The sequence below is a fragment of the Gouania willdenowi genome, chromosome 1 (assembly GCF_900634775.1).
Source record: "Gouania willdenowi chromosome 1, fGouWil2.1, whole genome shotgun sequence".
Taxonomy (NCBI): Eukaryota; Metazoa; Chordata; class Actinopteri; order Blenniiformes; family Gobiesocidae; genus Gouania; species Gouania willdenowi.
The window spans coordinates 37,569,376-37,596,923 of record NC_041044.1 but is presented as its reverse complement, the minus strand read 5'-3'; the positions used below and the strand labels follow the sequence as shown (position 1 = coordinate 37,596,923).

At 38.2% G+C, this 27,548-nt stretch overlaps 1 protein-coding gene across 4 annotated transcripts in view; it reads right to left on the bottom strand.

Annotated features, from left to right (window-relative positions):
- Window positions 1-27,548, bottom strand: part of rptor (regulatory associated protein of MTOR, complex 1) — a 209,058-nt gene that overhangs the window by 11,520 nt on the left and 169,990 nt on the right. The window contains exons 25-30 of one of the 4 annotated variants that reach the window (XM_028443974.1): window positions 26,376-26,486; window positions 20,778-20,883; window positions 16,720-16,834; window positions 15,856-15,980; window positions 14,585-14,710; window positions 8,613-8,660 (exon numbers count right to left, since the gene is read on the bottom strand). In XM_028443974.1, coding sequence (XP_028299775.1) covers window positions 8,613-8,660; window positions 14,585-14,710; window positions 15,856-15,980; window positions 16,720-16,834; window positions 20,778-20,883; window positions 26,376-26,486 — 631 coding nt within the window. The remainder of the gene's footprint in view (window positions 1-8,612; window positions 8,661-14,584; window positions 14,711-15,855; window positions 15,981-16,719; window positions 16,835-20,777; window positions 20,884-26,375; window positions 26,487-27,548) is intronic. The other 3 variants (XM_028443982.1, XM_028443990.1, XM_028443999.1) reach the window with 3 other exon arrangements.

Here is a 27,548-nt window from a genome sequence, read left to right as displayed (position 1 = left end):
CACTCCATTCTCTACACCAGTGTTTCTCAACCAGGGGTACGTGGAAAAATGAAGAATTTATTTCCAAGATAATAAACAATATTCTCAGTCATTTCATAAGTCTGTTAATAAAATGGTACGTGTGCACTATGGCTTGTTTTTAAAGTTTATATATGACACAGGAAGGTTAATTATTTGTTTTGTATTATTTATATTACTTATTATTTTTAATTCATTCTTTTTTTTTTTCTAATTTCAACTTTATTATTTTTCTTTAATAACAATATCATAATATATTAGTATTAATAATACAGTATTAACAACACAAATGTTTACTATAATATTATTTCCTATATTTATCATTTTTATTGCCTTGAAGGCAACATAATTCTATGTTTAATTTGAGTTAAATAAGAAGATCATGCCTGAATATTAATTGTTCATTTTAAGGAGATGAAATAAAATGACTTGTGTTGAATATTCTGTTATGTTATGTTCTACTTTTGGAGAATCTTGAACACGTATGAGTGAGGGGGTACTTATGGTATGACTAAAGACAAGAAAGGTTGGGAACCAAAACTCACTGAGTATTTACCGTCTACTATTAACTAAAAGTATGGTTAGGAGGATGAGGATGATGACTGTTCCCACTGAAGAATACTTCCAAGTTTCCCATGATGCATTCCAAACCTACGACAACAAAAACCTGACGCACGCTGAGGCTCAATATCTCCCTTAATTTGCTACCTTTGAAAATTATGAAAACTTCAAAACAAGAGCCCTATTTACAAAAGCACTAAAAAACTAACGGAAGTCAAGAAGAGATGCTTTTATTTTGAAAAGCGGATGTTTGATTTTTAGCTTGAAACCAGTTCCAGGACGATTTTATGTTCCGCTCACAATGCATCATGGGACAGTTGAGTATGACTAGTTTGCCCACCATGCATACTTAAAAAATGTCATGATATATTATACATCTGGGAATTTCTGACGTCCTTAATCGTTCCATACTATCTAATGTGAACACATTACATACTCTTTTAGACTTAGTATGAATAGTACTATTCAGAACACATGACTGCAGTTTTAAAGTCTTTACACTGGCTCCCAGTCAGCCTCAGAATAGACTTTAAAGTTCTGCTGCTGGTGTATAAATGTGTAAATGGGTTTGGTCCAGAATACATCAGTGAGATGTTAGTCAGGTATGAACCCAGCAGGTCTCTCAGATCTATGGACACAGGTCAGATAGTGGAGCCCAGAGCTCACAGTAAACATGGCGATGCTGCTTTTAGTTGTTATGCTGCAAAGAAGTGGAACAAACTGCAGCAGAGCTGAAGTCAGCATCACATGGGAACATTTTTAAATCAGTTAAATAAGTTAAAGGAACTATTTTTCTCTACTGCATATGATTGAGAGGTCATGTTGTTGATTATTTTAAATGTTTTTACTGATGATTACAAATGGGTTTTTTTTGCTGCCGACTTTAATGTTCTTATTGATTTTAATGTTGAATGTTTGCTGTTGCACTTTTTGATCATGTAAAGCACATTGAGTTGCCTTGCCTACTACGTTAGAATGCACTTTGGAACACAGCCTATGTTCAGATGATGTTTACTTCACCTTTGTTTTTCCTCTTAATGCAGGTTAAGCTTCCTTTGTCTTTTTTGCACATGGACATCATCTGTTCTCCTGCTGCTGAAAGTACAAGTTCTAAAAATATGATCCTATCCTGAACAGTCTTTTCCTGTTTCTCCACGATCAATAACCATCTGTGGTCGCTGACATCTTTGTTTCTTATTGGTTTCAACCCAGAATCAAGTCAGGGATGTTTCAATTTGCTTTTGATCTTTTCCTTTCCTTTGATCACTCCCTTCTCTCCTTCTTCTTCACTCTGCTTCTCTCATTGGGGGCAACCCTCCCCACGCCCCCTGAATAAAGTGACGTCTTCATATCTCGCCTGGCTGTGACGTCATCCGGCCCGAATGAGTCATGAGAGTGAATGTCGTGCCGGGGAAACCGCCGAGCTCACAGAGAGGCTTTCCCCTTTGAAGACGGTGGCACGGCAGTGAGGAAATCTAGGTTATTATGAGAGAGGAGGGGGGGATGGGGGGATTCATCTGCGAGGAAAACCCTCCTCCTACAGGCACCAAACTACTGACTGTCTAATTTAAGGGCCACAATAACAGTATTTAGAATAATGTCCAATGGCTTATCAGTAACCAAAGTTATGATCACTAAATATGCATATTCTTATCATTTATTCTTCATGCACTAGTATAAGTGAGTGTGTGTGTGTGTGTGTGTGTATGTATAGTGAACAGGCTTAGGCATTTTAATACAGCATTGAAATAGGATGATGTATTGTCTGATTATGTCTGCTGTGTTTGAATTTTTCATAACACTGTCACTGTGTATTGTCATAATGTTGTGGAGCTGTATATGTTTAGCCTTTTATAATCTAGATCTGCTTCTACCCCACCTGCACCGTGGGACTACAGGTAGAAATTAGCGTTGAGCTAAATCCGGTGCATTTACAGCTTCAGCTGTACATCAAAGGTGCAGTCTGCAACTCTTATAAAAGTGACTTTTTGTCATATTTGCTAAAGCTGTCACTGTGTAAGGACAGTTTTACATCAAACTAGTAGTTTGTGTGAAAAATTGAGCCCCGCCCCCTGCTGCTCCTGCAGCCTTGGGCAGATTGCCAGAATGCACCACGACGGAGCAAAAAGAACCAATCAAAGCCAGGTTTGTGTTTGATGGGCTGTCTGACAACTGTTGCTCACAGGCCCCGCCCCTTTCCCAGAGCTAGAGCGCTGTCTTTTTTACAGTGTATGGTCTGGAGGAGTAGACGATGGAATTGGTGAATTTTCTGCTTGAAAGGTAATTACTGCTGCTTGATTTACGTTATGTTTGATTTGTAATTGTTACACTAGAACTCTGGTGCATGTGTTCATGTGCGCGCAGCAGCCACACAAAGTGACACTGTGTTGCTGCTGTTGCTGAGGTTTGTGCACATTGAGAGAGAGAAGCGCTGCAGTAATATGCTTTTAACAGTGCATGTTATATTACTGTGATGTTGCTGTCTGACTAACGTTAGCTTGTTAGCTCCACTGAGGGAGGGACTTTGGAAAGTTTGGAGGCAGGGCAAGAGAGCAGCGGGGAGGGAGGGATCTGAGAGTAGCGGACTGCACCTTAAAACACTCAAATAAACAACCAAATAAAACAATCTGAGCATTAACACAAGAAAGAACAAAGGTTTTTCTCTATTTTTGATGATTTTAAAAACAAATGTCCTGTATTTTTGTCACTGTTTTGTACATTTTTCTTTTCTGTTTACTTAGTCTTTTGTGTTTTTGGAGTCATTTTGTGCATTTTTGTTTTTATTTTGTGTGTTTTTGCTGCTGTTCGATGTTCTATTTTTTTCTGGTGTGTTTTTAGAATCATTTTGTGTATATCTTTTTAAGATCCGCAAAAAAAAAAAAATAGATTGATAATAATAATACTTTGGAATCATATAGCGTTTTTATCAACAGAAACCGTTAGTCATTCACAACAGTCATACCGGTGAAGGTAAGCTACACAGTAGCCACAGCTGCCATGGGGCATACTGACAGAAGTGTGGCTGCCATTTCAGCCGCTCTGACCACCATTAACATGCATACACAATTCATACGAGGCAATGTGCCTTGCCCAATGACTTTGATACAGCAGGATTTGAACCCCCAACCCTTCACTATTAGACGACCCACTCTACCACTGATCCACGGTCGATGGCCGCATGTTATCAGTGTTAATCCTGCCTGTTTATGATGACACAAAAAAAAGACCAACAAGCATCTTCTTAGCTTCTCAGAGTCTTTCCTTCATCTCAGAGATCTTCCTCACACTTCCTGTCTGAAGTTCACCATTTACTAACCCTAAACATAAACCCCTGGTCACGGTGGACACTGCTCAAATGTCTAAAACAGGATGAAAGTGTCTCAGAGGAAATGTTTGTGGGCCTGAGCAGGTTTCAGTTTCCCACACAGAAATCAATGCGTTGATGGAGCTGCAGGAGCAAAGGGAGTGTGGGCATTGTTCTTACAGCTGGAAGCAGAGGTGGAGGTATAGATAGCCACCACGTATATTCTCCCTTCCAGCGCTGTGTGAAGAACAGTATTCTGACCTTTACCTGCTTTAATCCTCAGCAGGAGATAAAAGGAACAATTACAAGTGCCAGAACAATCCCTTCATTTGTCTATTAGGGGGAGAAATGTTGAAAAAGGAGATTTCTTTACACTTTATACATCGCTTTTAGCCCTTAGACTCCTGAGGTTGGAACTGGGGATGCTTTGATAAGTTTGACTTCTTACTGGTTTATACAGGAAAGGAAGTGTGACACAATTAGTATTCAGGCTCTGCTCGCAATGTTTCATAACGGACGCCATCTTACTGGAGACACACATTAACCAGCTTCTGTCCATGTCATGAAACACAACTACTATCACATTTGTCACTTTAAAGAAGGAAAAACTCTCACATTGAACACTATGCAAAACTTGCAGCATGGCAGTAAACGAGAAGCAAGTGTCTAATTGTTAAATCTCCATGAAAATAATGAAATATTTGATTAATAATGCAGAAAACGGCATCGATCGATGCTGTTCATCCTGTAACTGGAACGAGTAAAAAAAGAATCAAATATCATTAAAAAAATTTAAAAATGAAAGGTTATATTATATCATGATAGTATTAAATAACATATACTATAATATATTACAATATATGTTATTTTATATTATTAAGTTCATCATTATTATTACATATTACAATATATAATACTATAATGTAATATAATACATGGGCGACCGTGGCTCAGGTGGTAGTGGGTCGTCTTCTGATCGAGAGGTTGGGGGTTCGATCCCAGTACCTGACTATGTGTCGAAGTGTCCTTGGGCAAGACACTGAACCCTAAGTTGCTCCCAGTGGTCGACTAGCGCCTTGCATGGCAGTCCTGTCCCACTGGTGTGTGAATGTGAGAGTGATTGGGTGAATGAGCTGATATGTAAAGCGCTTTGAGACTGCTTCAGTGTGGGGATAAAGCGCTATATAAAATCAAGTCCATTTACCATTTACATATAATTATAATATAATTATGAATAATAATAATAATACTATAGAGTTGAACAGCTTCTGATGCAGTTTGTTTTGCACGATTAAATAAATATGGCTCTATAACCATGTAAATAAAACTAATAACTTATCTGTTATTTACTGCAGGTCTCTAAGTTCAATGTCACAGAATCCTTCTTTATTATGACAAATGTGATCGTGGTTATGTTCATGTTTCATGTACAAAAGCTGTGTGTGGTCAGTATCTAGTAAAATGGTGTCGTTCTAGCGGTGCCCACCATTATTGTGAAATACAGTTTGCAGTAGGGGTGCTAAAAAAAAATCGATTCAGCGATATATATCGTCATATTATGTTGCGTGATTCTCAGATTGATTTAAAATGCATCCATATCCATTTTTTTTTTTTTTTTTTTTACCTTTATTTAACCAGGAAAGTCTTTTCTTTTCTTTGCAGGAAACATTGTAACTGCACAAAGAAGTGCTGAAACCTGGGCATGTTGACTAGACTGTGTTTTTTCAATAAAATCAAAAAAGAAAGTACTAACTTCCTGCATTTATTTGTTGTTTTAGGCATATACCTCAGTTAAGTTTCACTAACACATGTTGCAATAAAATCAAAGTTGGTTTAAAAGCCACAGGCAGATTGTATGTTATTTTATTTTAAGTTGTTGACACATGTGAAAGGCACACTGCAGCGTGTGCTAAAGTGGTGACCCTTAGTTAGAGTTATTTTAAATGATTCCTCAGGCCAATATACAGCGATTGACAGTATCAATCCCCTCTTGAAATACCGACTATGTAAGTTTGGAGAGACGGACCGTCTTTGGCCAGGTCATGTGACCTGAAGAATGTTTCTTTTTACGGCAGTCATGTGACCACAGGCTCTGATATACTCATTGGGATAAAAGGCTTTTGCTAGTATTTTTCCACATGTTCGACTCCTGGTCATGGCCGAGGCAAGCAAAAAGTTTAAAACTGCTTCTGAGGAGGCTAAAAAGACGCAGTCGAGACCCCCCACGCACGCCAGGTCACCCTTTCCATGTCCGCCCCGACCGCTGTGCTGACCCTCGGCGAAAGAGGTCGACTACGGCGGCGAGGTCAGATAGTAGGGAAGGAGCGCCACAAACGCGGCGGGAGGGCCGAGGCTCTGGCAGAGGGGAGAGGAGGCCGGCGGCTGCTCCTCCAGCCGTAGTGCGAGCCTAGCCCCGCTTCGCACCCCAGCCCTGAGAGCCAATCCTTATCTCGAAGTTCCAGGTCAACTACTGTCTGCATACACAATCAAAAGACAAGGGAGGCTGGCCTGACTGACTGACTGACTGACTGTGGATTTTTTGCGACCGTGCTGCGGCGCTCGACATGAAAGTTATAGGTCTAGCGCCCCTAGTGGCCAAAAGTTACATAGTGTGCCTTTAAAGCCAACGTTTTCAGTGTAAAACATGCCAATAAAATATATTTCATACATAATGTTCTCATGAAGGTGTACCAATTAACAGATTAGTTGTTTCTTAATAAATAAAAAAAAAACACAATATTCACCTTGTACTTTAATATCAGGATATATCGCATCGCCAGATGCCAGGCAGTACACACCACAGTTTGCAGTTGTCTTTGTTTGAGTTTTAATTAGAAGTTGGTTCAAATTCTTCAAATTAAGACAGATTTCATTGAAATCTATCCTAGATGTAAGAGGATTGATGTCAGAGGACCAGGATAAATAAAAAAAAAATCCCTCATCAGGTTTAAATGCAGTAATATGTTAGTAATGGTCAGACATCATTCAAACTGCACATAGTGGATGTGTTTCTTATTTCTGTTCCTCATTCAAACCAAACTTTATGCTGCAGCAGCAGCAGCAGCAGCAGCAGCAGCAGCAGCAGCAGCAGCAGCAGCAGCAGCATCCTCACTGACCAGCAGGGTGTGCATTTTACAAGACCTGATTCTAACAAGTCAACCCACAGCAGAGCTGAATATAAATCATCCTCCCTGAAACCAAAGACAGACCTGTCCTACTTTCACTGCCGCCACAGGAAGTTGGACAGGAAATAAAGATAATTAAAGAGAAGCCACACAATCCCCAACAGCACAGATACAAAGCAAAGAAAGGAGGATTCAAACACAGCGCAGCAATCATCATCATCACAGAGAGATACAGGGAACGTCTTTCTGTGTGTGTGTGTGTGTGTGTGTGTGTGTGTGTGTTCGCGCACTTCCCTCCAGGCTTGAATAAACATTATCGTGACCTTGACTTTTCCAGCAATATCTCAACTCCATTTGTCTCATTGACAGTCCCAGCTGAACTGCAGATGCTCTTTAACCCTTTCAATGACCTCCATCAGCATCAGTCTCTGCATACCAACGCAGCATCAGCACCACTTTCTGACTCCAGAGTTTAGATAGAGTTATTCCTTCAGGCAAGGCAGCCCAGGAAGTTCCAAATATAACACAAAACATGGAGATTATTATTTGTTTGTGTTGGATTAGTAACCTAAGGTGCACGACTTGGACTTTTAAAACAAATCCAAAGCGTTTTAACCAAGTGTAAAATAACATAAAAAAAACTATGATCGCATTTGCGCGCTAGAATTTTTGTTTACAAACATTCTAACTGGATTTACAACTATATACATATATATACCTCTATATAACTATATACCTCTGTGCCTCAGTGTTTATTATTTTTTGCAAGTGCAATTTTTTTTTTTTGAGAGACTTGAAAAACCATTTTATTTATTGCTTTGGTTGTGTGTGGTTTGGCATTTGAGGTGGTTTTTTTTCTTCACAGACACAGGGTCTATTTTATAGTTTTTGTATAATTTTTTGCTAACAGAGACTTATTGTTCATTTTATTTTAATTGTTTGTTTTATTTGTTTAAAATATTTAAAAGTTCTTGACATTCCAATTACAAAGGTAAAAAATACTAATGAAAAAATACAAGTTGATTGCATTTGAAGGGGGGGAACTTGCATTATTATATGTTATCATTACATTAGTGATTAATTTGGTCTAAAAAAATGTCGACAATAATATCGTTTATCGGCAATAATTTGTGGGACAATACATCATCCAGCAAAATCTGTTATCGGCCCAGGCCTAGCTGTCACAGTAATAAATAAATGAAAACAAAGTTAATTACAGCAGTGGTCGCATCTCTTTTCCCACGTCTCCTAAGTGTCCATATCGTACTAGTGCACACATTCTCACGCTACGTTCATTTTTATATATCACAACCTTTGCTTTGGAAGTGGCCAACGCCACGTTTCAAGCTTTTCAAGCTTTATAAATGAGGCCGATTGATGTTTTTATTCTTACACATACTAGAACAATAATGAAAGTCTGGCGAAGAAACAAAATAATTCACAGTGTCTTTATCAGATAAAAAATCATCATCTCCAGCAGCTTTAATTCTCACATCTCTTTTTAATTCTGTGCAGCTGCTGTTTCATATTCATGTTGATGGCGTCTTTCCAGGTGAGGAATTAGAAAAGTAAGGACTTTGGCTCTGTGGGTGTTCCACACTTACCTCCCTGTTTACTTCTGTCAAGGTAGATGGAGACCCTTCTGGCCAGACCTGTGAGCGGGACGAGGAAGAGGAAACGTAACAAAAGCAAGCGACAAGTTAGCAAGAACCCAGAAAACATGGCGGCAAAAACCCACATGAACACATCCTTTGTGAGCGAACGAGCAGCAGAAAGATGAACACGGCTACAGGATGCTGACATGCTCTGCTAATATGCTCACACTTTTTTTTAAAGAGTGACAGTAAAGAAGCGTTGGGATTGCGATACGTCTACAGTTTGGCATCTGCTGCCGCCTTGTTCATCCTCTGCAAACAGGACGAGGAGGAAGACGAGAAAACAAATATCAAAGACGACGCGTCCATGGAGGCTGACGGAGGAAAAACAACATGCAGGCACGTCAATGGGCTGAAGGGACGATCAAAGTGTAGCATCAGCGGGAAACACGTGTGTGTGTGTGTGTGTGTGTCAGACCTGCACATTATTAAAGAAGCTAAGAAATAATATAAAAATCAAAGCACATGACTATCTGGTGAGCAGCTGTCCATTTATAAACCGGTCACGTTACAAGAGATGTATATATTTGATTAATTCATATATAACAGCTTTACACACAGGGACTGTGCTGTGACAAATACGAGTTTAAAGCCATTAAACAGAGATAAACTACCTAATGACTGTTAATCATTTCCACATTCAGCTAGCAAGCATTTTTGGAAATGCTTGCAGAAAATCAACCTTTTACTCAAGGTGTGCATTACCACGTATCTGACAATACTATACGATTCACCATTTGTATGTCACGATACAATATGTCCCTATAGTAAAAAAAAAACCAATATGATATACACATAGCGATATATCGCGATATCATAATTACAAATTACACCTTTACAAGTACAAAATGGCATGAAATACAATTCATTTCATTTTTTTTGTATGTTTTATGAAAATAAAGAGCCAAGCTAAAATGCATTGAGGAGTGAGGTAGTTAACAAGGTCTGATGTAGGAGTGTGACAATATCACGATACAGCGATATTTCGCGATATTTTTCTGCAAGATCGATTATCAATATGCTCCCGCTAAGTATCGATTTTTTTTTTTTTTTTTAAAACCTTTTCTGCTTTTTCACCAAAATATGCAGGTACGTCTTCACAGAAATGTTGTCACTGTTTGTTGAAGGAACCAATATATTGTTTAGTGGAATATTGCACTATAATGGTGTCACTGGTAAGAAACACCCTATGTATTGTTTACACAAAGCACTATTGGAGATACTTATTCGTTTACATTGGTATGTTGACACTTATTTAGAGAAATGTTGCACTAAAATAGTGTCTTTCAGAGATATAAAATAAAAATTGTATATTTTCATTTCATCTTTTTTTTCTTGTTATGTCAGATTATTGTAGATCGATTTCTGACCAATATATCGATATTCGCACTATTGACATATCGCGAGATAATCGTTATCGTGAGCTTTGTATCGCGTATCGTATCGTGAGGTACCCAGAGGTTCCCACCCCTAGTTTGATGTGGTTCAAGCGATATATTGCAAAATCAATTTTTTCTTACACCATTACCTTTTAATCTTTTTTCCCCCCGAGTGAATGATCTTTGATTTATTGATCAATGAGTGCCACACTATGAGTTTATCTGATTAAAGAGTTTAATCGGCAGCAGCTTTAAATAAGAGGAGCAGAGAACTAACTTACGTTGGTTTCTAGGAAGAACAGGAAGATTAAGAAATGATTTGCTTTGGCCACAATTAAAGTTGGTGTCAAGCCTTAAATCAGTGTTTTTCAACATTGGGGTCATGACCCCAATATGGGGTCCCCTGGAATTTAAATGGGGTCGCCTAAAATATCTAGTAATTAATAAAGAAATTACTGATTCAATTTTTTTTTTTGGTTTTTTTTCTTTTCTAAATTAAAATACAACACAATATTAAACAACTGTATTCCATACTTTAACTTTCTCATATAGTATAAAAATATCTGAGCCCCAACTTGTCACTAACCCTGGCTGCTCTATATGTATATATGTAACACAGGAACAAATAATATGTAAAAGTTTCATTTATTCAGACAACTTTTTTTTCCAGAAAATTTACTTTGATCTCCTGACATGTGTCGACTGTCAACTTCCAGTCTTCTTCAGGGGCGTCTGCTGATCGCTTTGATGTGTCCCCTGTAATAATTCCAGCAATAAATAAATGACATGTCAGGAGATCAAAGGAAATTTCCTGAAAAAAAAAAAATGTTTAAATAAATGAAACTAACATTATTTAAAAAAAAAGACAAAAAAACATCAAAAACTAATTGTTGAAGGAAAAAAAAAGTCTTTGGGGTCGCCAGAAATCATTAAAATGGGGTAACGATCCAAAAAAAGGTTATAGTTTGGGATTATGTAAGGAGTTAATATATTGTAAACACTGAGTGACAGCAACAAAGCTTTAAAGACACTTCACCAAACATAATGATTACACCAACAGGTTAACTGCTCTTTATGAGTGCTTGTTATCAAATATAAACCCGCCTGCTGCTTCCCATGACCCTCTTTGTGCTGGTAGGGTAAGTGGGACTGATCCCCCAGAGGGTACTGAGATGGGAATGGGAGTGAGAGGGTGAGACAGGAGAAGCTGACAGCGGCTTTGAAAGCAGAAGGAAGCTCCGTGCTCAGGCAGCGTGCGACACTCGGTTGGACTCCCAGCTGTTGTTTGTCAGTGGGCCGCCTGCTGACAGCTCTGACCTGCTTCTATCAACACCCACAGAGTCTGAAAGGCTCGCTGGTGTTCTCCAAACAAACAAACTTAGTCATGATTGTTCCTCATCAGTGAAACCAATAACTAATGTTTAAAATGCTCTCAGCGAAAGTGGGAGAATTACAAAGCATCAGGATTTTATAACTAATTCTAAGAATGATTTTTTAAAATAATTATCTTAAAGGGATCCTCCACTGTTTTAAAACCTTTGAAATGCACTTGTTAGAAGATTTTTGCCTAACATAATGCATCATATTTGTTTTATTAACTTTTAAAAATGGGACTACTTTACAATTTTAGAGCCTGTGTTCCGCCATCTTGAAATCACGTGATTGATGATGTCACACGGCCCTATATGCCTTTAAATGTCCCTTTTTTTTTTTTTTTTACTATTGGAGCAAAACATTCAGCCTGCCTTTTAGGTCATTTAGCAGCTTTTTCAGTCAAAATGTCAATTTGTGCTGTTTTTTTGTTGCTCTAAATAACCAGGAAAAGTTAAAGATGTCAATTTAAACTTCTTTTATTTACCAAAAGAGGATAAAAACAAAAAAATCTGTGACCACAGGGGGTGACAGTTCAAAATGTGGTTTTGTAATAAACAATGAAGCAGAGAAAAAGAGCTCTCCTAAGGGCCCTTAAACAGTGCGTGGCTGTGGCTGATGCTCTGATGGCTGAAGTCACAGATCACAACAGTTTTTATTCTGTTTACATCGACATCTTTACCTTTTCCTGATTTTTTAGAGCAACCGAAAGCAGCACAAATTGACATTTTGACAGAAAAAGCTGCAAAATTACTTAAAAATCAGGCTGAATGTTTCACTCAATTGGAAAAATGAGATGTTTACAGGCTAATGGGACTTTTCACCCAACAATCATGTGATTTAAAGATGGCGGAACACAAAGTAGTCCCATTTTTAAAAGTTAATAAAACAAATATGGTGCATAAAAATGTGTTTTCTTAGGCATAGATCTAACAAGTAAATTTCAAAGGTTTTAGACAACATTTGTAAAAACAGTGGAGAATCCCATTAATCTTAATTATCTCTTCAGCTAAAATAAAATGTTTGACATTTTTTTTAGAATATTAGATTTTCCAAATATCTAAAATGTAAACAAACACAAACTAAAAATGTAATGAAACCTCTACTATAATAATAAAAAAGCTATGAAAGATAAAGAAAAGATGTGACAGTGTCATATTTCCCAGTGAGCTCGTGTTAGAAGGCGAATTCTATTTTCATAAAAATGTTCTAAGGTGCTAAAAAGTCTGGAATCAAAATATGAAAAAGATAAATAAAAGTCCAAGTGAGGATCTTTTGGTAATGAGTTTTCATACATGACAAGGGTTTAAAGTTGAAAGTGTTGAAAGCGTTGGAAGGCTGAGGCCCTGCTGAGCTCAGACGTTGATAATCACAGTAAATGTGAGATTTCACTTTGACACAAACAGACCCAGGCAGTCGGTGCATGAAAGTCTGAAGAAACTGTCTTTGAATCGATAGTGGACATTAGGATTCATGAAAGGATGTTCAGCTGTGAAAGTATATAGCTTTAATCATCGCAGGAAGTCTGAACAGGTTTGGGTCAGTCCATGTCTTTTCAACAAGTTTTCAGGAAATTACATGCACTTCGGTCTAGAAAAACTCAGAATTTTTGTTTAACAATTGTTTCTTAATAATTCGATTTGATACAAAGAATAGAGAAAAATAGCTTCATATGCCAAGGAGGAGTAATTTTTATACTATAAATTAAAACGCTCCCACATGCAGTTTTAGTTCCAACGAAAATAGTAAAAAAAAGTATTATTTTCAAATTTCAAGAGACTGTCATCCAAGAACCAATGCACATATGTAACTAATCATTAGTGAACAGTCTATGTTCATAGCTCAAAGCTGGTCAAAGTACAGGGAGCTGAGGCATATGCTAAGTTGTTTACTGAAGGTCCAAATATGTTCCAGCACAAACGCCGAGAAACTTTTTTCCAATTTTGAGGGGCTGGCATGCCCACCAGATAGGATGTATCGCAGATCTTTTTGTATATTCTGAGAGAGTAGGTGGAGCTGTATTACTATCGCAATTTTCAGTTTCCTATATGACGTACTTCATGAAATGTTGGAAGCTGAAAATGAAAGAAAAATAAGGACGCACGAAAATCGGCAAAAAACAAAAATGAGCCATATCTCAAAAATAGGGATGTAATGATTCACGCAACTCCCGATACGATTCGATTCACGATACTGGGTTCACGATACGGTTCTCTCACGATTTATTTTACAAAATAGGACTGTAGACAAATTTTTTTTTTTTGGGAAGAAAACTAGAAAATACGGTACTATTTTCCTTTTATTTTTCATTGTCAAAAGAATTCCTTGATAAACAATTCAAAACAATGCAATTTAACTAAAAATAAATCTTGAATGAAATAAATAAAGGAATAATACAAATGAAAATGAAGCCTATTAATTTAACTTCTGGTTCTATAATAAACAATGCAAAACTGCATAATAGTTCTTTTTCTTGTAAAAGTGCAACTGAAAATGTATTTTGTGCCTTAACAATTGGACTTTAAAAAAAAAAAAAAAACCGTGATTACACTGATTTACGTCATATTTGTTTGGACCAGCAGAGGGCGCTGGTAATACAGTGATCGGTTGGCATGCAGATATCTTGCAGTGAAGAAGAGAAGCTATGCTAGTAGACATAGCCAATAGAAAAACGTGACTTTTACAGATATTCAAGTAATGTTACACATATTCTTTCGGTGCTAAAGGGGTAATTAATCATTTATTAACATATTTAAGAGTAGAAGGTGGCCAGAAAGAAAGTATTAGCAGACTCCGCCCGCCGCCTACACTTGTGGATAGCGCCCTCTGCTGGTTAAAAAAAGTACTGCGATTCAATTTTCAGAAAATCGATACCAACCGTGATACCTATGAATCGATTTTTAACTGCCTTACGATTAATCGTTACATCTCTACTCAAAAATTATATATTTGATCCAACTATAAATGTACAGTGTGTTTATTGAATTATTCCGGAACAATTGGTAAAAATGTCAGAATTTTTTTTAGATCAAAGTGCATGGGCCATTTGTTGAAATGAGATGGAATGACACGTTAAAGTTTGAATCAACGCTGTGAACTTCTGTCACATGTGATGGAGTCGGGGGTGGGATGCACACGGGAGTGGAGAGGATAAGAAAGCTTTGTCTTTACTGTGGGTGCTGAGGGACGGCTGACCTCGCGTCGTGGGCAGCATGTCGGAGAGACCCTGCCACGCCGTCACCATCTCCGGGTTCTTCTGGTCGGCAAAGTTCTTCCAGATACGCAACGCACCGTCGTCTGTGAAGAAAGGCTGGTGAAATATGGCAACAGGAACTAAAAATGTCTCCTTTTTTTTTTTTTTACCATAGTGAAGGTTTGAAATACAAACATTCACATGAGGATTTGATCAAATGGAAATTCCTCACTCTTTCTTGGAGGCACTTAATCAACAATCATCTTTGTTTATTTCTAAAAAGCTGTCGAACATACAGAAGTGTGTGCAATCCAATAAATATAATGTTCTATTTAGATGCTGTTATACTAAATAAGACACAAGGTTTTAATGATAAAATGTCAGTGTTGTACAACTATGCGCTCCCTTTGAAAAATGCTTGTGTACATCCATTTTCCGCAATCACGGAAAACAAGTTTAAATATCTATTATACTCTCACATGCATGTTTTCATATAATATCACGCTTTCACGATAAATTTAATAATAAGAGATGGAAAAGACAATAAAAGATTGCACAAGATTTGGAAAAATTTCAGATTTTTGAGATTTGCAGGTCAGTTCCGCAATATGGAAAAATAGAAACATTTCATTATTAAAAACAATCAGTTCAACTAAACCCTATTAAGCCTTTTTGGCTGGATTCTTGAAAGTGTAGTGTGCCAGTCCTGACTTTAATTTAGGAAAAGCCGATAAAAGGGAAATTAAACAGAATTTGGAATAGTCTAAAATGGAATTGGGGAAAATTTGAAGCAGAAAATTGGAGGCAGGAACAGACAACACTAGTCCAATTTAAATATCTGATAATAATAATAATAACTAACCTGTGACTTAGATCCAGATGAAAGTTATTTGTTGGTTTTATCCATCTGTACTCTGATGTGACATAAAGTCCAGAAATCCCTACAGTTTAGTTTTTAAGTTTAAATCCATATAAATGTCATTATCAATGATAAAAACATCCAGCTGTGAGAATGACTGTAGATCAGGTTCTCAACTGGTGGTTCAGGGCTAAAGCTGGCTTGTGTGCATGATAAATGTTAAGAAAGAAAATTGTGTTTTTATATAAAAAAATATCTGTTCATCACAGCTTTATCCTGTTATTATTTTCAGTAATATCAAAAAAAATAGATTCAACCACTAATGCTATGATGAATTGTGACTTTCTGTGTGCGTGTGTGTGTGTGTAAGCATTGCACACACACACAAACCTGTGGCCGTGAGCAGCAGCGAGCAGTCGTGTCCGTTCAGATACTCCATGGCCGTGATGCGAGTGTAGCGAGGGTTTCCATTATAGAAGTAGTCCAACCTCTCACCTTTTTCCCAGTCCCAAAAACTGGAAGAGAACACACGCACACACATCTAGTACTTATTGTTTGTTCAGAAAGTCACGCATCTAAGACATAGATGAAAAACTTTTATTTTATCAACATTCATGTCAGAATTTAAAATACACTGGTGTGTTTTTGTTGTAGTTCTGTTTTTTTGTGAATTTGTCTCTTATTTTGTGTTTCGTTGTCTGGTTGTATATTTTTCTGTTATTTCTATTGTCCTTTTGTGTATTTTCCTGTCATTTTGTATCTTTCTATCAGTGTTTTTATTGTTTTATGAGTATTTTTCAATATTTGATGTTGTTCTCTGTGTTTTTCATCTCGTATATTTTTCTGACATTTTGCCTATTTTTGCATTAGTTTTGTGTATTGTGTCATTTCATGTGTTTTTAAAATGTTGTCATTGTGTTGTATGTTTTTCTGTCCTTTTGTGTATTCTGTCATTTTTTGTTGTTGTATTATTCTCTGTAATTTTGTTGTCTTTTAGTATATTATTATTTTTTGTTGTCCTTTTGTGTATTTTTTGAATCACTAGACTAGACTAGGCTGAGGGCCAAATGTGGGCCCTTGGCTGCCAGTCGCCCATGTCTGATCTAAGAGATACATTCAAACATAAATATTTTGTTTCCATTTAATCTGAGCCGAGTAAGATAATGAACTGATGTTGTGATGCTGGTGACCCGTGTTTGGGCTCTCCTGCTTCATGTGTGATGTGCGATGCTGAGCGTTTGTCGCGTCGCTAACCAGATGCTGTCTTTGTCGGCCACAGCGATGCACGTGTTGAAGGGATGAAACTTCACCACGGATGGCACTCCAGGGTTTCTGTTGATGAATATCTGATCATCCAGACGGGAAACGCCTGCAAACCAAAAAGAAGTCACAAGTTTAGAGTGAGAGAACTTTACAGGAGGAGTGAAAGGGTGAAAAGGATCTGCCTCGAGGCCTTCAGCATCAGCCATGCGAGCTTCATTTCCTCTAAGTTTTACAATAAAGCTTTATTTGATCTAGAGGGGAAGAGACTCATTCCATACCCAGTCCGAAGCTAATATTGTTTTCTTTTTTGTTAAATTTTTTTTTTTTTTTTTTTTACAAGTATGGACATTCAAAGACATGGACAAATGGAAAATAACTATGTATGTCTTTGTATCCAGTAATATTTACACTGTGGAAAAAAGGCTTTATTTCGTCCATGCACACCCAGTAAATTGTTTCCCCAGTAAATCAAACAGATGCTGGATTCAGTAAAGATCAGGAACTTTGGTTGTGTTGTATTGCTCTACATGGTCTGCAGAAATGTTCAGGTTCTGCACTCAGAACAGTGAGCAGAGCACTTAAGGGCCTCCACATGACATTCAGGGGATTAAAGACACTACAATCTATCAGATTTTACCCTCTGTCATATCTCTGAGGCCCCCTCTTTGTTTCCTGATGTTCAAATCCATTTGTTTCTCCTGCTGCCTGATAAGCCCCACCCTCTACCAGGAGCCCAGTAGAATCGTAACACGTGCGTGAGCAGAGCTCAGCACTGACGTCGATCACCCCGTGACTCTGAGTTAGAGTGTCAGTGACGTGGAGGGAGTCCTGTGACTGACGCACGGCAGATGTTTCCAGCTGTGAACTGACATCAGTCAGTCGCCCACACATTTAAAGCCACACAAAGACTCAATCAACCAGGGTGCTGTCAGTAGTTCACTGTGTGAAGGACGTGATGGTGAGTCTAACAGGAATAGGTGAACATGAGGATGAAGGATTCTGCTGATAGATGACGAGGAAGATATTCATCTTTAATGTTGAGCTGGACGAGCTAGCTGACAATTTCCTTCAGAGCTCTTTAATTCTCCATGTCTCACATTCAACAAGAAGCTGGACTGTCCATTTCAGAGGTATACGGATTTACTCTTTTCTGTTTCGTTTCCACGTCACCATCTTTCCCTGTGTAAATGACTTTAAAGGGCCCATGTTAAGCTAAATCAACTTTTCTGTATTTTAAACATCATAAAAGTACTATTAGGGCTACATACACACGTTATTGATTCCCTCAATTGTGAGTTAGAGGGTGATTTGCTCTTTTCTTACTGCAGGGTGAGCACAAACACCTCGCTGCACAGAGCTGGAGAAGCCGCGCCTCCAGGAAGCTCTCTGACGTGATTGACATGAAAACAGACACGCCCACAAAGGTGAGCATGTCAGCGTCCTTTGTGCAGTGCTATGTATGTATTTTCTACAGTCTATGTATGTACCGAGGAACGCCCCGCCCCCACGCTCTGTCTCGGCAGCATGAGCTCGGCTACAGAGTGGGTGGGAGGAGGACGTGTCATCCTCTGGCCCGACGTCACCGTGCAGGGAGGAGGAAGTCAGTGTCCCATCTATAGACACGCCCACTCATCAATATGCATAAGTAGGATGCAAATCAGCCTGTTTGTGTAGAGTTGTTCAGAAAGTGACTTTTCAGAGGCTAAAACTCTGGAAAACAGGTGAGTTTGGAAAAATAAACCTCAAATACTATGTTTTTGGGGTTCTTAGAAAAAACAGAGATGGGTGAATAACATGATATGGGACCTTTAATGGCTATTAAACATCCTGAAATTATACCAAACATACTAAATAGGGAGTCAACCACTATTAATAATTTCACATTTTATTAGCTTCAGATGATTTACAAAAAATGATCACACTGCTAGACCGTCCGTATTTACTCGCGCACTTCGGCCGATGAGGAATCACCATGTAGTCTAGTCACGGATTGTGTCACAACTTCTCGTACGACTCTGACGCTCCACATGGAGGCGAGCATGTCTGAGGAATTGGAATTAGAACTTGCCGCGGCTCTATTAAGACACTTAAAGAAAGTAACCCAACAAAACCTCTAATTATCTAATATGACCTCTTTATCATCTTTCCCCATTCATTCATTGCCTATTAAACTTCCTGAAATCATACCAAACATGCTAATCTTTAAATGTTTCAGATAATTTACAAATAGGGAAAGGTTACACTCAAACCATGCAAGATTACCACACGGCTAGACTGTCCACATTTACTCGTAAACTTTGCCCGCCATTGTCTACTGACGCTGAAATAAAAATAGATGATATCCAAGTTGAAAATGTTACTGGAAATACATTTCTTGGACTAATAATTGACAATAAACTGACATGGAAAGCCACATCAGACATATAAAACACAAAATTTTAAAAAGCCTCTCAATTATGAACAAAGCTAAACATTTTCTGGACCATGATGCTCTCCAAATTTCATATTGTTCCTTAGTACTTCCCTATCTCACCTATTGTACTGAAGTGTGGGGAAACAATTATCAAAGTTCCATACATCCATTATTCCTATAACAAAATCGAGCAATAAGAATGATACATAACACTGAATATTTAGCACATATTGTCATTATTCAATCTAAATTACTGAAAATCCATGACATTGTAAAATATTATACTCTGTTAATTTTATTTTTTAAAGTGTTTAAAAAATCTCTACCAGTCAACATACAAAGATTTTTCATTTTTAAAGAGAACACTGATGGTACCAGGGGCTTTGGGAACGTTATAATACCTAAGATTGGAAGCACAAAGAAGAGTTTTTGTCTGACTGTATGTGGGGTGAAATTATGGAACAGCCTGGATTCATAACAAAAGTAATGCCAAAGTATTCAGAGTTTTAAATCACTTCATACACATGATCTGGTCACAGTACAGTGAGGATGGGGGCGGGGCTTAATGCAACTAATAGATTGATTACATCTATGTCTTGTGTTGTCTTTAAATGTGAATTGAACTGAATTAAATTTATTACCATTGTTGGTATTTTGCTTTGTATTCTTGTACATCTTAAGTTACTGATTATTAGTTAATCAGTTTTTTTTCCTATTCTGTTTAGAACTCATTGTGTATTAATAGAAGTCCAAACAGACAGAAGCAATATGATGAAAATTGGTATGATTAACTAGAAATAGGGGTGGAATTAAATAAGTCTTTCTTCTTCCCACTCCCATTTAAGCAAACATATTACAATTATAAATGTACATGGATCGTATCTATTATTTTGAACATCTCTGATTGTTTTTCTCTGTTGGAGTTTTGTTCCTTTTGTTTTTTGTTTTCTTGTCCTCACTGGAAAAATACATTGACATGAAATGAAGCTTGTGGCCAATGATGGCTCCACGGAAGTGCTCAAAGTCACCATGTAGTCCGGTAACGGGTTGTGTCACAACTCATCTTACAACTCTGATGTGACAAATGGCTGCGAGCATGTCTGAGGTTTTAAGGATGTAGAATTGGAAGTTTCAATGAACTCTGAGCTGCTTTTAAAGAATATAACCCAGAAAACCTTCAGTATTATTGATAACCTTTTGACAAAGCTACGACATTTAAAACCAGTACATTATGTACCAATGAAATGACCTTCTTGTGCTTCCACCAACAGTTGGATGAGAGTTCCTTATGAATTGGCTAATCTCCTCCTCGGCTCTATGTTTGCATGGTCTGTAATTTTATTCAGATTGTGTCATTAAATCTCTGGTGTTTCCTGTGTGCACGTCATGTGATGGCACACGCTCCATCAAATTGATGTTCTTCAAAAATAAACCTGCCATTAATGAATCATGTAATGCCAACATCATTAAAAGCACGGATGACATTTCATAGCACTGATTGGCTTCAGACTTCACTTTTAATGTGTGTAAATTTATTCCAGCTTTTCCCTTCACCTGCGACCTCCTCGAGGGTAGAACTTCCCTCCGAGGCCCAGTTTACGGTCGGAGGTTGATGGCATTTCAAGGCCGCACTGACCTCTCTGCGTGATGCTGCGACTCTGCTTCCGGACGCGAGTGTTTCTCAGGAACCTCCACTGTCGCTCCATCCTCACCTGGCTCTCCAGGTCATGCTCCTCTGGGATCTGAGTGGATTGGGATGGATGGGAAGAAGAAGGAGAGAAGGTCAGTAAACGATGATAATTCCCATACTGAGAGTAAAAATGGAACTTCTGTGATTTGTTTCAATCATGACAAAAGTAGATGAAATGTGACGAGGCAGTTTGAAAGGATATATAAACATTCTAAAAAGATTTCTTGTCGAGTGGAGAAACGAAAGACAGCTGAACATAAGGAGACCAACTCTGAACACGCACAGATTAAAAGAGGCTTGATGTCTATGTATTGATGAATAATTGATGACTAATTCAAATTGCCATTTATGAAACAAGCAAATGTTATTTGACTCATACAAAAATACTGAGTAATCACACCACTATTATATTATTATTATTATACTATTTTATGTATAAGTTCTTTTTTTGTGCTGGTTTGAGTATTAAACCCTGTACTGTTTGGTTCTCTGTCTACTTTGTGTTTGTTGGCAGAATGGTGCAGATAGGTTACTTAGGCTGAGTTCACAATGGCGTACTGTACTACACACTACAAACTCAATGAGTATTCACTGTCTACTATATACTCTAAATACGATTAGGACGATGGGCGCTGAAGTATACTTCGAAGTTTCCCAAGATGCATTTCAAAACCAGAATCACACACTGAGGCTAAATATCTCTGTTGATTCTACACGTTTGAAGTAAAAAAGTGACCATGTACAATATCATCATGTGGTCATTCGATCTGTAAAGCTCATGGAAACATTACATGCTGACTTTTCAGAGATTTTCAGAGAGCCGCCATTGTGCTACTGACGAAACCTCCGGTTGACTTCAAAACAAGAGCCCTATTTTCAAAAGGGTTAAAAAACTAAAGGAAGACAAGAAGAGATGCATTTATTTTGAAAAGAGGGATTTTTGATTTTTAGCTTGAAGCCGGTCCCAGAACGATTTTACATTCCCCTCGCAATGCATCATGGGGCGGTTGAGTATGACTAGTGCATATGTCCCCATATAGTATACTGTACATCCGGTTATTTTTCACAAACTCAATCTTTCCCTACTATCTAATGTGAACACACTACATACTCATTTTGACATCAAACTAAGTATGAGTAGTACGTAGTAGAACACAGCCATAGTGTTCTTTATTCTAAAGGGATAGCTGATGAAGGAAATTGATACGGTAAGTATCACATACTGAAAGTAAAGACTAAGTTAAACATTACATATGTAACTGACTTGCTGCTTTTTTTTTGTTTTGTTTTCAAAGTTTGAGTCAAAGAAATTAAACGAGATTTACTTTCCTATTTGCTACATAAAGGTTTAAAGATGTCAAAAATACCTCAGTGGAAGCACGCACATGCCTTTCAATCTCTGAAAAAACAAAGCTGAGTTGTTTTCGCCATAAAAATAAAGAAAATCTCGTTTCTGAAAACATGAGAGCCCTCCTCTCAGCAGGACGAATTAGAAGGATGCCCAAACACCTCCCTGTGCAGCTCCGAGGGTTTGACTCATTTTCTATCTGTCATCACAATTAAAATGACCTCGTTGTGACATTATCCTATCAACATCAACACCATTAATCAACTTTATTTCACATAAGCACATCATGCGTCTTCTGAGTAGCGGGATTATATGAAAGGTATCCACCTAATTAAAACCAGTGTATCGGTGGAATTAGTCTGTGCTTTATTTCCAGCAATCAGGACGGCCCGGTCCAATAAAAGGTGCAGGAGTTTATGATGGAGCTGATTTAGATCGCCTTCATGCTGAATGTAATTCCATCATAAATTAGCAAGGTGGAAAAACAACGGCAGAAAGAAACTGTAAATGTACGTGCGTGCTTTTAAATGATGCCTGACAGCGTGCTTATCAAGCACATTCCTACACGTACACGCGCGCACGCACACACACACACACACACACACTGAGCTTTGCTGAGTGTCTACAGTAGAGTCAGAGTCAATCCATCCATCACACACTTAATAGCACACAATAACAATAAGACACTCAGGGGTCCTCAAGCCATAGCATTGGGGGGGGGTCCTTGAAATAATAATTAAAAAAACACTATTATTCACGTTGTATCATTACACCAGTGTGTAACTACATATGTGGACCAATGCACCAATGAAACCAACTAAATTTACATGTACAGTAAATGGATACTGCTGTATCAGTGTCTGTCTCAATGGATATGAAATTGGGCAAGAAATGGTTTCAAATAAATGTGCATCTTTTGTGTTTATTGATAATTCATGAAACACATGTTATATACAAGACTAGTGCATTTACTCTTTAAGTTTCTACTCCAAAGACCTTACATCTACTTAAGTTGAAACATTCAAAAAATCGATCATTCCTCTGGCATTGCATTTATGACTACAAAGTAAATTGATGTGAGGATTATGTGGGGGTCCTTGGAAAAAAGTCTCCCTCACTAGTGAACGTGGATGTGTGAACATGTGATTATCCACAGCCTCGTTAAACACATCGAGCTGTGACAGCTTCAGAATTCCTGAGGAAGAGCTGCAGAATGTTTTCATGCACATGGGACTCCCAGTCCCTGAACAATAGGAGTGGTTTCACAAAGAGATTTATTTTTCTGTCTTTTTTTCTCTTGTTTAATTGACAGGGACATTTTACAATCACACGATTGGACCAGAGTTAGCAATTGGCTAATTTACATCTGCAATCCCTGGTTGCTACGTGCTAAGCTGACTCAAACATGTGGGACTGGTTGCTACGTGATAAGTTAACCCAAACATGTAGGCGTGGCTAACCCAAACATGTGAGACTGGTTGCTACATGCTAAACTAATCCAAATATGTAGGGCTGGCTAAGCCAAACATGTGGGACTGGTTGATACGTGCTAAGCTAACTCAAACATGTGGGACTGGTTGCTTCATGCTAAGCTAACCCAAACACATGGGACTGGTTACTACGTTTTAAGCTAACCCAAACATGTGGGGCTGGCTAACTCAGATATGTAGGACTGGTTGCTATGTGCTAAGCTAACCCAAACTTGTGAGACTGGTTGCTACGTGCTAAGCTCACACAAGATGTGGGACTGTTGTTATGTGCTAAGCTAACCAAAACATGTGGGACTAGTTATTACGTGCTAAGCTAACCCAAACATGTGGGATTGATTGCTACATGCTAAGCTAACCCAAACATGTGGGATTGATTGCTACATGCTAAGCTAACCCAAACATGTGGGATCAATTGCTATGTGCTAAGCTAACCCAAACATGTGGGACTGGTTACTATGAGCTAAGCCAACCCAAAACATGTGGGACTGGTTGCTATAAGCTAAGTTAACCCAAACATGTGGGACTGGTTACTATGAGCTTAGCCAACCCAAACATGTGGGACTGGTTGCTATGAGCTAAGCTAACCCAAACATGTGGGACTGGTTACTATGAGCTAAGCTAACCCAAACATGTGGGACTGGTTGCTATGAGCTAAGCTAACCCAAACATGTGGGACTGGTTACTATGAGCTAAGCTAACCCAAACATGTGGGACTGGTTGCTATGAGCTAAGCTAACCCAAACATGTGGGACTGGTTACTATGAGCTTAGCCAACCCAAACATGTGGGACTGGTTGCTATGAGCTAAGCTAACCCAAACATGTGGGACTGGTTACTATGAGCTAAGCTAACCCAAACATGTGGGACTGGTTGCTATGAGCTAAGCTAACCCAAACATGTGGGACTGGTTACTATGAGCTAAGCTAACCCAAACATGTGGGACTGGTAACTATGAGCTTAGCTAACCCAAACATGTGGGACTGGTTACTATGAGCTAAGCTAACCCAACAGATAGACAGAGGGAAACACAATTTACTGGATGCTATGTGCTAAGCTAACCCAAAAATGTGGGACTGGTTGCAACGTGCTAAGCTGACTCAAACATGTCGGACTGGTTGCTATGAGCTAAGCTAACCCAAACACGTGAGACTGGTTGTTATGTGATAAGCTAGCCCAAACATGCAGCCTGGAGTTCCTTCCCAGTTTCAGAGGAAAAAGCACATTTACCGTCAATAAGTGGAACGCGAAGATTTATCTTCATGTTCCCGCTTGACAGTGTTAAAAAAAAAGATGTGGAGGAGTTGTTTTCAAATAAAAAAAGAAAACAATAAGTTCAGTTCTCATCTTTCTTGTTAAACAGCTGCCTGCCAGATGTGCCTTCATGAATTATATGATTAATCTTTGTGACAAACCTATGAATGTTAATACATCTTTATTCTGACTTCAGCATCACCTCCAGCCTCTTCTCTTCAACCTTCATCATTGAATTAAATTACATGTCTCACATTAGACTATCTACAATAAAGTAACCATTGACCTCTGCGTGGATACAGAGCATAAACCCCGTGCCGGACTGTTTGCTGCCGCCTAAACAGAAGCGAGTTTGGTCCAATGTGAGGCTGCTGAGCACAGCCAAAGCTCCTCATTTTATCTTAAATTCCACTCAGGAAGATGTAAATGCACAGAGCTCTATTATTCATCAGAAGCAGCAGGTGTGGTTTCCTTCCTGAGTCTGTTTCACCCCCTGCTGTTTTTAATAGGACTCATTAAATCTGAAACAATCCATCGACTTGGTTCTTACTATCTCATGTTCAAAACAAATTACAAGGAGAGAGTGCACACTTGACGTCTACGCACTTCATATCGGGGAAAGTTAAAATTACCTGCCACACGTGACTACTTCTAGGCAAACACTTCAACAAATGAAATGCAGTCATGACGACTTTCAAAACAAATTGTGCAACAAACATGACGGCTTGGATTCTTTCTCTTTCTTTAATGTGCATGTGTTGCTTTCTGTTTATTGGAGCCATAACTCACGGCATTATGTTTGCTGCGCTGACAAAGGAATATAACCGCTTTGAAAAAGAGCTGCAACTTAGAAACGGGAAGCTTTGTCCTCGCTGTGCTTTCCACGGCACAAAGAAATTCCTTCTTTAAATCATCAACAATATTGTTGTTCTATCATTCTGGGTCACATACCGATACATACCAGGATTTTCCCATACACATATAGAATAAAACATTACTATTTATATTAATATAGCTGATATCTAAAGCCTGTGCTCTGAAAACAACACACTCACTCACACTTGCTGTCCCTGAGAGAGACAGATTCCATCTGCAGCTGATTGTTAATATATACAAAAGTATGCAGATTTGTCTTTCTGCAAACACTTGATATGGCAAAAACATTGAGATTTAATTGAAGTTTTATACATAAAGGCTGACATTACGCTGTCATTGTTATGACATCTGTCATTAGCATGAATAAGGTGTCATGAAGTTTTGTTCCCTCCACCTAACCAAAAAAATGCCAACATAACTCCAAAGGTGTCATAATTTAGTGAACAACACCTAATGACAGCCTTCACAACACCTTATTCATGTTAATGACAGATAATGACAGTGTAATGTTAGCATCAAACTCCAAATAAAGTGTGATCTCTTTTCCAGATAAAAGCTGAACTGTAGAAGTGATACCGACCTTCATGACGGGCTGGGCGAAGTACTTTGCGCTCCAATCACAGAGTCCGGTCTGCAGAGCAGGACTAATGTAGTTTCTGTGACCTCCAGGATCATCTCCATCTTCTGCTGCCTGGACACCCAAGCAGAAAACCAGTCACAGGCTGTGTTTGATATCACATACTACTCATACTTAGTCTGACGTCAAGGTGAGTATGTAGATAATATGGAAAGATTGAGTACGCAAGAGATACCAGGATGTATACGATACTATACCTTTATGTAACAAATAGGAAAGTAAATCTCATTCAATTTATTTTACTCTATTTGACTTTGAAAACAAAACAATAAAAGCACAAAGCCAATTACATATGTAACACTTAACTTGTGAAGTAATAATACAGTTTCAGAAGAGACAGAAAGAAGCTCATCTTGTCCTTACTTTCAGTATCTGATATTTCCCGTATCAAATTCCTTTAAAATAAAGAACACTCTAGTTGTGTTGGAAATAGCATACTAACGTACTACTCATACTAAGTTTGACGTCAGATTAAGTCTGTAGTGAATTCTCGTTAAATAGTATGCAAAGACTGAATACCCGAGAAATACCCAATGTATGTCCCAATGTATACTACATTGGGACATTTTTTAAGTTTGTAGGGTGTCCACACTAGTCATACTCAACTTCCCCATGATGCATTGCGAGCAGAACGTAAAATCGTGCCGGGCTCGGCTTAAAGCTAAAAATCTAGTCTTCCATTAGTTTAAATCTTTTGTAAATAAGGCTCTTGTTTTGAAGTTAACCAGATGTTTTGACCGTAGCACAATGGCACGTCTCTGAAAATCCCCGAAATGACGGAATGAAATGTGTTTTTGTGACTTTCATGGATCAAATGACCAAAAATTGATATTCACTTTCTCGCTTAGAAAGCTTTTAGAACTTTCAAAGGTGGCAAATCAACGGAGATATTTAGCCTCCGTATAATTCTGTTTTTTGTCGTACGTTCGAAATGGATCTTGGGAAGGTTGGAAGTATACTTCAGTGGGAGTGGTCATCATTATAATCCTACTCATAGTATATAGTAGACAGTATACACTCACTGAGTGTGTAGTGTATTGTAAGTTAGTGTGCCATTTTGAACACAGCGTCACTGTTACAGTGGTGGTTTTAGGTGTCATGGTAGAACAATCGTAC